This window comes from Prionailurus bengalensis, chromosome C2, assembly GCF_016509475.1.
Source record: "Prionailurus bengalensis isolate Pbe53 chromosome C2, Fcat_Pben_1.1_paternal_pri, whole genome shotgun sequence".
Taxonomy (NCBI): domain Eukaryota; kingdom Metazoa; phylum Chordata; class Mammalia; order Carnivora; family Felidae; genus Prionailurus; species Prionailurus bengalensis.
The window spans coordinates 113,656,930-113,669,399 of NC_057350.1; the positions used below are offsets into that span (position 1 = coordinate 113,656,930).

Genomic DNA, 12,470 nt, shown 5'->3' on the forward strand with positions numbered 1-12,470 from the left:
TATAAAGTTGGCATGGAATAACAAGGCTTTATTACTTTCTTCTACCATCAGAGAGACTGGATCTGGAAAATCATCACATTTTGGTATCAGCGAAGAATGGGTAAGGTTTAAGGACAATGAAAGTCTCCTACTCCAAAACTCAGTACCCTCAGAATACCTCAGGGACATGGAAAGCCTCATTCTGAGGCCAATGGCCTAAAGAAACACTGTATGTTCCACCCATAATTATGGTTTTGGATTCCTTCCCTCCCCTTCCCAGTGGCTGACCACAGAAACCATCTCGAAGTTGCTCCTTCTCTAAAATCAACTTCTAGGGTGATTAGTGAGGTTGACTATAGTGCCCTTGAGTTCTCGTCATGTGCTTACAGCTTTAGTCCACACTCAGCTGTTAGAAAATGTTCATGAAACTCTACCTACATTGCACTACCACATTTTCACACACGAACAAGCTTGGACAAGCTCTGAGACTTCATCCTAAAGAAACTAGAAGGGTTCCAGGTCTCTTAAATGTATCTCCTTCCCATGCTTAAGAAATCATGATGAATAATGCAAATGTTCACCAATCATGGCCTTTGAAAAATGCCTGTTACAAAAGCAACATGTAGCATTTACAAAGACCAGAGTATGATATTTTAAGTCAGCAGGGCCAACTTATAGACATCAATTTCTAAACTATTGACTATGGCAACTTGGTCATTACTGTGCTGCTTGCCTGCCTTGTTCTTCTCTCGGGTCTGCATTGATGCGGGTTCTCACTTTCTTCTGCTCTAGCCCTGGATTTCCCAGGATCCCCAGAAGTCATCAAATATAAGATTCATCCATAATTCCTTCTTTATTTCTCTTTTATTCCCTGTATACATTCTCAACAATTCTGGTTCCTAAACGCTGCTTTCTATCTAACATCTTTATCTTCATAACCACTACTTTGTCATCTTGAGGGTGGACTATACAATTGTCTCCTAAGTAGTGTTTATAGTTCCTATAATCTGGAGTCTATGGATTTATAAGAGAAAAATGCATTGGCTATAAATTATCTATAAGTCTTCCAAAATTGTACCCATACGTGATGTTAAGAATGACTAAAGGGCTAGCGGTCTGGAATACTAATTGTTCATTGATGTATAAGTGCCTCAGGGCCTGCGGTTTGACTTCAGTTGATGGAGGTGCAATTGTATTAGAGCAGTGCTGACATTGATTGATTTCCTTCTATTACCTGCAGTATTTCTCTTCATGACACTTATCCCTTGCCCCACTTGGCTGTAACATCACAAAACAAGTGGCCAGGACTCTACACTGACAGCTCAGAGCCTGGAGCCTGCTTTGGATTCTGTGTCTCCCTCGCTCTCTGCCCCTCCCCCACTCAAGCTCTGTCTCTCAAAAATGAGTAAACATTAAAAAAGAATTTTGAAAACAGGAGTGGCCTGGATTTTAGGTTTACTTACATGCTGTTGAAATCACTGCTCTGAGTGGATGACTAGATTATTTGGTTAATTAATTAATATGAAAATTATAAGTGTGGGAGCCAGTAATGATTGTGCCTGATTAAGAGATATGTAACGGGCGCCTGGGTGGCGTAGTCGGTTAAGTGTCCGACTTCAGCCAGGTCACGATCTCGCGGTCCGTGAGTTCGAGCCCCGCGTCAGGCTCTGGGCTGATGGCTCAGAACCTGGAGCCTGTTTCCGATTCTGTGTCTCCTCTCTCTGCCCCTCCCCCGTTCATGTTCTGTCTCTCTCTGTCCCAAAAATGAATAAACGTTGGAAAAAAAAATTAAAAAAAAAGAGAGATGTAACAATTTTGACATCTTTTTATCTGTTGACATGCATAGGAATGAGTTTAAAAATCCATGACTTGGTGGTTATGATTGTCAGGTGATATATGATTTGTAAATGCTGAGTTTGGCTTATTGGTGTTCAGTGCTCTGATTTGGGAGTGAGATAAAATGTAGCATGGTTGATATGGTAAAGATGAGGAGTAAGACGTATGTAAATATCAGGAAGAATAAGAAGCAATGTCAATGACATAGATATGAGGAGACATAAATTCCCAGAGGTGAGGATCGTAAATCCAGTCAGCTAAGTTTCTGCCTTCAGCTCAGGTCATGATCACATGGTTTCTGAGCTCTAGCCCCACAATGGGCTCTCTGCTGTCAGCACAGGGCCCACTTCAGATCCTCTGTTCCCCTCTCTCTCTGCTTCTGCTCTGTTTGCATGTTTGCTCTCTCTCTCTCTCTCAAAAATAAATAAACGTTAAAAAAATTCCCAGGGGTGATGTAAAAGGCAAAGATGTATATTTGTGATGTTTACTATAAAAAAAAATCAAACCTATGAATTAATCAATATTACTATTTAGGGAAAGACTTACTAAAAAGGAGAGAAGAGTGATTTAAAGAAAAATGTTAGGTAAACTGTAGTGAGAGATAATTACAGTTGCAAACCAGCTGGAAGTATAGGTGAATGATCATAGTTCAGGAAACAGGTTTAGGAGTTCAAATTAACTCCAAATTTCCATGCCCAGCTATGAGACCTTGGCAAATCCTATGTCAAGGTCAACTGTATATACCCTCTTGCTCTATAAAATAACTATCACTGAAATTTCACATATTTCTTATACATTTTAAATGATGCCATATTAAAAAAAATGAAAGTGATTTGTAAATTTTAATCTATAGAAACAAATTGCATTAATAATATGGTTGGAAAGGAGAATAATCATACCTTAATCCCTGATATACTATGGACCCTCCAAATTTTACAATACTGTAAATGTAAACAGAAGCAGGGAGGCTATGGAAAGTTGGGCCTTAAGGGCAGGGGCCTTACAGTTAAAAGTTAATTCAGTATTGTGTTCTGGCTCTGAATCATTTAACATCCCTTATCCTCAGAAATTTCATCCGAAAAATGGGAATAATTTTAGAATCCACCTCTTGAGAATATTTGAGCACTATACACGCATATAAAACATTTGTAGAAATAAAGCAGATGTAGGAATCCCCCTCATAAAAAGTCTTAAAACAAAAAACATTATTAAACGGTAACTACAGCAAAAAAAAAAAAAAAAAAAAAAAAATGACCCCGGGGTTACCACCCTGGGAAAATGAGGAATATAATATGCCACAGTCCTCCTCCTGTGGTTCATGTTTTTTTTTTTTAATGTTTTTTAATGTTTATTTATTTTTGAGAGAGAGAGCGCGAGCGGGGGAGGGGCAGAGAGAGTGGGAGGCATAGAATCCAAAGCAGACTCCAGGCTCTGAGCTGTCAGCACAGGGCCGAATATGGGGCTTGAACCCATGAATGGTGAGATCATGACCTGACCAAAGTCGGATGCTCAACCAACTGAGCCACCCGGGTGCCCCTCCTGTGGTTCATCTTAGTGGGGATCTGAAACTCCAGATTTTGAGTAGGAATTGACTATCACCATGAGGTTGGTTGTCAAGGAGTTGTAGAAGAAAAACTGTCCAGTGCAAGAATCCACAAGTATGCCATATTTCCAAAGTAATCATCCAAGTTTGGACATCAGATATGAATTTTTTTAACTTAACCATGTCAGCTCTAAGGAGCTAAAGACTATGTTCATATCACACACGCTTCTAGAGTTACTTCTGAGTCCCTGCTTCTTTAATTGTACCTCAGTAACCAACTTATTACTAACTATAAATCATTTGAATGCTTGGCCATTGAATATGGGACATTCCCAGTGTTTGGCTAAGTGAGACAACCCTGGCTCTGTGGTTAAATGCTGAGGTTAGAGTGCCAGACTGCCTGGGTCTGAGTCAACTTTACTTTCTCTAAGAGCTGCAGTGACCTGGAGTAAGTCACTTTTCTTTGTGTACCTGAAAATGGAAAAAACATGAATACTTTCCTGTTAGTTTTTTTTTTTCTTGGTGGTGGCCTGAGGTTCACATGAGTTGGTATTTGTAAAATGCTTATAATAGTTCTTGTCACAGAGGAAACCCTCAAATGTAAGCTGTTGTCATTATAAGAAGTTATTTCCCTAAACTAGCAATTCTCAAATTTAGCTATATGGGAATCATCTGGAAGGCTTGTCAACACATGGATTTCTAGGTCCCATCCTTGCAGTTTCTGACTCAGTGATTCTGGGATGGAGCCCGAGAATTCATATTTTTAACAAGGTCCCCGGTGTGACAATGATGTTGTTTGTCCCTGATATCCACTGCTCTAAGGTATTAATTTCAAATTCCCATCAAAAGCTTAAATACAGTGTAACTAGAGGGAATGAAACATGGTCATTTTGGCTATATTAATTCAGTGTTTATGAGTCGAAATGTTGAGAGCCCTGTTTACAAGTGCAGGAGCTATTAAACAAGGTCTCAGTTGCCAGGGGCAATTCCTGGACAGTGGGGATGGGGGTGGAGATGACAGAGGGGAACACAATCCAAACAAATACAAATCAAACAACTGCAATGAACTGAAATCCAGTTCTCTGATAATCCTTTTCACAAGACAGGTTTCTCCAATTGGGCCGAACAGGAAATTCAAACTGCAGGTTATCACAGGTTTTCCTCACCAAGCAGAGATCCGAGAACAGCCCGTGGTAACTCAGCAAAGTCTGAAACCCACAGGCCCGCCTGTCAACAGGTGAAAGCGGTCCGCCGAAACTGTCCTGCCCACCAACTCCCCTGTGCCCAGGAATTCGAAATCAAGGAGGAAACGAGACAGAAGGAAACAGGCGTCCCGCGCTCCCTGAGAAATAAAGAGGAGCTTGGTGGTCGTTTATCTTCCGTGTGCCGCAAAGCCCCGGCGGAGTCCCCAAACACAGAAGTCAACGTCACCCCGGTCCCCGCCCCGCCTTCCCTCCTGGCTCTGGGAGGTCCCGAGGCCCCACCCGGCGGCTGAGCTTGGGACATCGCTGGCGGCGTGAGCCCATTGGTCACCTGGGCAAAGAGGTGAGCGGCTCCTCCAGTCCCTTCCTGGAAGGGGACCGGCGGGACGCCCGCGCGACCAGGGGCTTGGCGTGGGAACGCGGCGTGTCCCGCTGCAGGAGGCAGCTCGGGCGAGCGCCTGGGCAGGACCCACCGGAGAGCAAGGGGACATTAAGGCAAGAAGGAGAAAGTCACCTCTTTCGTGACTGGTGCCAGGCAAAAGACACAGAGCAAAGATTAATTCAGTTGGCGGCGACCCGTATTGTGAGCATCTATGACAGATTCGTCCAAAAACAGAGGAGAAACTCCTGGGACCTGGAGGCAAAATGGAGTGATAATAGTTACATTTAAATGACAACTTTAGAGAGTCTTTAAAGCACACTGTTGAGGGAGGAGAAAGGAAATTGCAAAGCTTCCACTTTGTCTTTTGTTTCTGTAAAAACTGTACTACAGGAAACGCTTCTTTTGGGTTAACGTGGGCACGGGTTACAGTACGCTGAAGCCGTGGAAACGCTCCAGGTCTGTCTCCAGAGTATCATCACTGAGCTGCAAGCCGCAAAGACTGAGCTGTTTGCTCACTTTGGGAGCAGAGAACTTTTCCTCACTCAGTTTTGGATACACTTCATTTCCTGGTAAGATCTTCTGTCTCTGCCTGGGTCAGGAGAGGACTCAGAACCAGGAAAAGAAGAGCTCAGGTATTGTTAATTTCAATCTGTTTCGTTACATACATTTTCAGGTTTAAGTTTTTGGGAATCCACTATGCACTTATCCTTTTAGAGTTGGGATTCTTTTAAATCGCTCTCATGTGGGTATTATCCAGAACTTCTGTTTTCTATCTGAACAACAGAATTCCCTTCATCCTACCATTTGTTTGCTTAACGAATGATAAGGTGGAAATGCTGTCTCTAATCATATGTTTACTTAAAATGTTTGTAATCATCAGATGGTTCTAATGACAAAAGCAGTCATGTGATTAATCCTATACTAAATTTTACTTTGGGCTAAATTCTAATAATAATTCCATTATCTTTATCCATATGAAGATAAGCAGTCTGTTTTTTAGCATTGTTTATGGCTAAAGGATGGTTGCGGGTATAATCCAAAAGAAACCATTCTATCCCAAGGAATGCTGAGATTTATAAATCATGAAGGTCACTTTTCTTAGAAAAGCACAATGAAAATTTTATTGCAGCTCTTGTATAATAGGAGTTTCAGTAGAAGATTAGGTTTGGAGCCCTGAGCTCGCCCCACGTGTGAGTAATACATGTAATTTTTCCAACAAGCCAAGGATATTTTTTTCCCTGATGATGCTTTCCCTACTCCCATGGCAGACAGAGTAGGGGGGAGGAGGAAGGGGAGAAGCGGGAAGGAGGGGGAGGAACAACCAAGGAAAGGTACACAGGGATGTTCTTGGCAAAGCAAAAGAAAGCAGCATCATGCCTTCCAGGGGTCAGTGTGGCCCATTCCAGTGCAGGTGCAAGGCTCAAGTCCTCTGCTCTGGGAAGTTACTGTGGTCACGCTCATTATATGGCAGGGAAGTGTGCAATGTGTCTTTTTTGGCAAGGACTAGAGGACATGTTAGAGATTTATTCACCCATCCAGTGGATTATTACAGCTCTTAAGATTGTTTTTGAAGATTTAAGAAAGCAAAAAACAGACCTTATAGATGCAGGGAATAAAATGTGTTAGGAAATTTAGTTTGATCATATATTCACACATATACACATATGTACACACACACAGAAGCATACACAACATATAAAAGCCCAGAAGGAATATAGCAAAATGTTAATGATTATATCTGGGTGGTGGAAATATGAGTAATTTTACTTTCTATTATTTACAGCTTCCAACCTTACTGTGACGCACACAGATTAGTTTTCTAATCAGTTTAAGAGCTGGTCAAAAAAAAACTAATGTATAAACTGGAAACTAAGCCTTCTGTATTTCACTTGTCATAAGACTTTCATTATGGTCTCTTATTTTCTCTCTCTATTGAATCTCTAAATAATAGGGATTACTGCTTTTCATTAAGAAGTGAGAAGTTGTGAAGGAATTTTCACAACAATAAATATCCCACTTGATCACAAAGCTCCATGTGAGGCCAGCAGACACTATGGCTTTGTAAAGAGTGAGTTTTACCATGCAAGTTGGGAATGAAATTGGCCGCTTACGGCTCTTCAGAAAGCTCTCTCAGATTACCAGATTTACTGTGTGTGGTTGTACTGGAACTTTGCTCAAACCATACTTACAACTCTGAGGTGTGATTTTGTTTATTTTCAGGATGAAGGTGAAAGGCAAAGGAATCACCTCCTTGCTGGTCTCGTTCTCTGTGCTCTGCCTGGCAGCCAGCCCCGGAGGCAAGGCCTGCCCTCGCCGCTGTGCCTGTTATGTGCCTACAGAGGTGCACTGCACGTTTCGGTACCTGACCTCCATCCCAGACAGCATCCCACCCAACGTGGAGCGTATCAATTTAGGGTATGTGGGGGTCCTTGTCCTGTTCCCTTCTCTAGGAGAGATGACGTTGATGCTTTGAATCAAATCCTCAAACAAACTTTGTGATTGGAGGAGATTAACCAAAAAATTTTAATACTACTTCTCTTCTGAAATAAGCACAGGAAGATCTGAAGTTTGTTAGGGGCAATAGGAAAAATTTTTGTGGTAAACTTTTACTTGGAGGAACCTGAAATCACTCTTACTAGAATGGGAGGCCCATGATTATAGAAACACTTCATTCTGACTACATTTTTGCTGGCAAATAACTTGTTAACTTTTAGAGTTGACATCTATCAGAAGGAAATAATCTATATAAAGGATACATATGAAAAGTTGGATAGATCTTTTTTAAGGCCCTTGGACTTCCTTTCATACAAACTGAAACTGTTTAAAAAGCTTTTTAAAATCTAAGTCTAATTAAATCAGCTAAAAGGTAACTATTTTAGAGGTTTATGAAAAACTGTGTGTGTGTGTGTGTGTGTGTGTGTGTGTGTGTGTGTGAGGGGGAGAGAGGAGTGCACATGTAGTCAGATGTAACATCATTTATTTGACAATAGTGAGCTCCTACTATGTGCCAATCACAGTGGATGATGCCAGGGACACAACAATGAACAAGACCTATTATTCACTTATAGAAGCCATAGTTACAGGGAGAAGACAGATGCACCTGACTACAATTCAATAAGAGCTGTAATAGAGCATACAAAGTACCCTGGGAATGGTCACTAATATGATAGCTGTTATCAGCTCACTCAGTTCTTGTCCCAGATGCACCAAAGAATTAGAGATCAGAGACCAGAATGGAGAGATAGAGTTTATTGAGTAGATGAATATAGTATACTTTGAAGAGTGAAATTGGGCCACTGCCCAGAAAATGAGCCAATGGCCTTAGGAGCTCTAACTGCATCCTTTTAAGCCTGTTTTCTGCGTATGTAAATTTGGATTTTGATTGACATTTTTGATTGGCAGCTGGTGGTTATATAATGTTTTGGCTTCTGTGCATGCGCCTACGCATGATGCATTCTGTTATAATTATATTTATTTATATGTTGTATATTTATGAGTTTTTAATCAGCTTTTGCTGTGACCTTAAGGGCAAATTGCATCTTTTTTGTGCATGCTCAGGTCTTGTAAGCCCCCTTGTGGCTTTTGAGCCAGCTTTGTGGATTGGCCTTTTCTGTTTTGTTAGCCTCTAGAGGTGTCCCTGAAAGTGTGGCTGTTAACCTCCAGGGTGGCTCCAAAGGTGTGGCCAGCATCTGCTTTATCCCTCCTCCCTCATGCCTAACTGCCTGACACTTCCTCCCCCGCCACTGGCCCCCAAGTGATTGGATCCCAATTCATTGGAAATTGGGGCAATGACTGCTATGGCTTCTTCAGACTGTTACAGAGGGTATTGCAAAGATTTTGGGAGTCCATCATTACTTGCTGACTATCAACAAAAGAAGGCGGTGGTGACTGGTGGTGTTCGTCCAAGGGACTTCTGAAAAGGAAAGAGTTTGTAGGTGTCTGAAGGTTGATATCTTTGGTTGAGGACCATTTGGAAATTGATGGCCTGTAACCTGGAGGAACAAAGATACCAATATATTGATTAGTTGTGACCCAAAGAGTCCCTAGGGAGTCTCTGGAACAAGGGGCATAAAGGGAATAAGGGTGTAATTGTAAACAGTTGTGGACAGATCATCCAAGAAGAAAGATGCTCCCTCGGTATGGAAATTTTTAAGGTGGAGAAGAAAGTAAAGGGTTTGTAGGAGAAATGATTCCATAGTGGGGGGAAAAAGACAACTAAGTTGTAAAAAGGAAAAGATGGCTATGGCAGGCCCTGTTCCTAATGGGATGACACAGAAAAAGAAGACTTATGTGCCACGAGTAATCTTTTTGAAAAGCATCTTTTAGAAGAGGTGCACAGGAGTAGGCATCCATGGTGTTGGCCAGGGGCTGATGCCATGGTTTGACTCTGGAGTGATGGGTCTAGCTAGGGATTCCTGGTACTGTGATGGTTGTAGGGAAAGACAAAAGAGCCCAGAAAGGCCCTTTCCAAGTAGATTCTAGCTAAGATTTAGGGGAGCCATCTTCCAGACTTTCATTAGAACCTGATCACAGTTCATATAGAGGAGGTGACTCTTGTTTGGTAGTGGAAACTGTTAGGTCATATTCCTTTAAAGCCTGTTGAACTTTGCATATGGAGACATAATATGAGTTTGTATCCCTAGAGTCTTTGGATCTACCAAGAAGTCTGTAGGTAGGAAGGGTGGCCAATAGGGGACCTAGAAAGGACTTAAACCCAGGGCCTCCTTGGGCCTATATGACTACAGAGAAGAGCAATGGCAAGGCTTCTTTCCAGTTTAGTAACGTTTCTTGTGTGAGCTTTTTAATAGTACCTTTTAGGTATTGGTTAGCCCTTTCCACCTTCCCAGAAGGCTCTGGCCTTCAAGCACAGTGGAGGTGGTATTTCATACCCAGTTCTTTGGAGACAGATTGAACTATGGTGGCCACAAAGAGGTGACTTTCAGAGGCCAAATGAGGGAATGATTTCATGTAGAAGTTTGTTGACTACCTCAGTTGCTCTTTCAGTCTGTGTGGGGTATGACTCTATCTACTCTGTGAAAGTGTCAACAAACATGAAGAGGTATTTGTATCCTCTGCAGGGTGGCATCTGAGTAAAATCCATCTGCCAGCCTTCCCCATGGTAGGATCCATGCCTCTGTATTGTTGGATTAAGTCCAATGGATGCCTTCAGGGTTGTTCTATATGCAGGTGGGGCAAGAGGAAGTTATTTGTTGAACCACCTGGGAAAATCCTTTACCTTGGAATGTTGAGAAAATGAGAGTTTGTAAGGCATCTGTCCTAAATGAGAGGAGTCATGAAGGGCCTTAAATAGTTTGCATTGAAGATTTTGAGGAATGACCAAGATTTCATCTAACAAATACCATCAACTGTTGTCTAGGGAAAATCCCTTTTCATTTGCCCTGGGTTTATCCTTTTCTGTATATTTGGACTGTGGTAGTGGCAGAAGGCCGGATATGCGGGCCCCCTGTAGAAGAGGCTCTTGTTGGCTGGCTGCTTGGTTGCCCTGTATTATTTCTGAATCTCCTTTTTGATGATCCTTGCATTTGACCACTGCCATTCCCTTGGGTCGGTATACAGCCTCGAGCATGCGGGTTATGTGGGTTTCATATTTGATGGGCATATTTTCGGAGGTGAGATAACCTCTTTCTGCTCAAATGGTGGTGTGGGTATGTAGGACTAAGAAGGCATATTTCAAGTCAGTGCAGATGGTAACTCTCTTATTTTTAGCCAGCTCTAACGCTCTGGTAAGAGCAATGAGTTCAGCTTGTATCCTTACTATCTCCTGGCATTGAGCTAAGCACTCTTCATGTATTCATTCACTTAAACCTCATGACACCTTTTGAGTAGCATATGTGTACTTTATAGATGAAGAAAGTGAGACACAGAAAGGTTATTAATTTTACCCAGGGTTGCACCACTACCAAATGCCTGAGTTCCTAATCATAGCCAAACTATTTGGCTTCAGAGCTCAGGTTTCTTAACTACTACTTTATAATAATAAATTCTATGTGGGAAAGTGAGGGGGACACATAAAACAATGGTCTGGGTCTTAACAGTAGTCACAAATAGAGAGGGGTGGAGTCAAGGGCATTCCAACCTGAAGGAACAGCATATGCATGAAAGTTTGAAAATGAGAAGAGATGTGGTGTGGAGAGTGTAACCACGGCTGCCAGGCCCAGGTAGAGGATAGACCTGTGGTATCTGGTGAATTTCAATAATATTTCAAGCATATGACTGTCTCCTTAGAGCACAGGCTATAAAAAGGGAGGTAGTGGGTTTTGTGTGTGGATGTGCATGCATGCGCACTTTTGCTTTGACATTTGAACTTCAGTTGACCAGCCTAGCTTATACCTGACATTTTTATTTCAGGTACAACAGCTTGGTTAGGTTGACAGAAACGGATTTTTCTGGCCTGAACAAATTGGAATTGCTACTCCTGCACAGTAATGGCATCCATACAATCCCTGCTAAGACCTTCTCAGATCTGCAGGCCTTGCAGGTAAGACCAGTGAGGGGTAGGTGCAGGTTAATGAAGTGGGATGTATCCTTGAGAGCTGACCATTCCAGTGGAATCCAAAAATCATCATTCTGTGAGTTAGAAGGACATATCAAAGGAAGATGTCCAAGACTGATTTCTCTTTAAATGAAATGGTATGTGGAAATTAGAATAACAAGAAAATTCTGAGGCAAGTTTTCTCAGACCTCAGGCTAACAGGAAAAAAAAAAAAAAAAAAAAAAAAAAAACGGTACCCAGGGATTATCACTACACCTTTAAAATTTAATCCAGAAAGGCAACTTCTAGTCATGTTCATCTGGGAATTGAATGTGCTTCGTAAAAATAATTGCTGTCTTAGAAGTTAGCTTTCTACACATCGATATACTTTTAAAATTTTTATTTACTTATTTGTACCTTGTTCAAAAAATTTTGAGTAGTTAATGGGGACTTCTCAGAATGCATCAAATATTATAAGAATTATTATTCCAGTGAGTAATAAAGTAAAGATAAAACAAATAGAGGGATAAGAAAAGGGAGATTATGGGGAAATGCATGTGTAAAGATCAGTATGTCTGCTATATAAGTAGGACTTAAAGCTTTTGAGAGGCTATCTCACCATTCAAGATGACTATTAACTTTTTAAAATATATCTTAAAAAACCTGTTCAGGAATAGTACAACCATTTCTGATTTATTCTTTCTTTGATAGATTTTTTATCGATGTATATTTGATACACAATATTTCAGGTGTACAGCAAGAGTGCCTCAATATTAATCACATTAGGAAGTGATAACTATGACAAAGCTAGCTACCATCTGTCATGATACAAAGTTGTTACAGTATTGTTAACTTTATTCCCTATGCTGTACCTCACATTCCCCATGACTTGTTTATTTTATAGCTAGCTGCAAGCTTATAACTTTCAATCTTTTTACCCTATTTTGCCTACCCCTGATCCCTGTCCCCTCTGGCATCCACCAGATTGTTCTCTTTATCTATGAGTTTGTATCTGTTTTGTTTTTGGGAATCCAC

At 41.3% G+C, this 12,470-nt stretch overlaps 1 protein-coding gene across 1 annotated transcript in view; it reads left to right on the plus strand.

Annotated features, from left to right (window-relative positions):
• The first annotated feature begins 7,163 nt into the window (after window positions 1-7,163).
• IGSF10 (immunoglobulin superfamily member 10) overlaps window positions 7,164-12,470 on the plus strand; it is a 65,048-nt gene continuing 59,741 nt past the window's right edge. Inside the window, exons 1-2 of the mRNA XM_043595114.1 lie at window positions 7,164-7,357; window positions 11,312-11,441. Of these exons, the coding sequence (XP_043451049.1) occupies window positions 7,164-7,357; window positions 11,312-11,441 (324 nt within the window). The remainder of the gene's footprint in view (window positions 7,358-11,311; window positions 11,442-12,470) is intronic.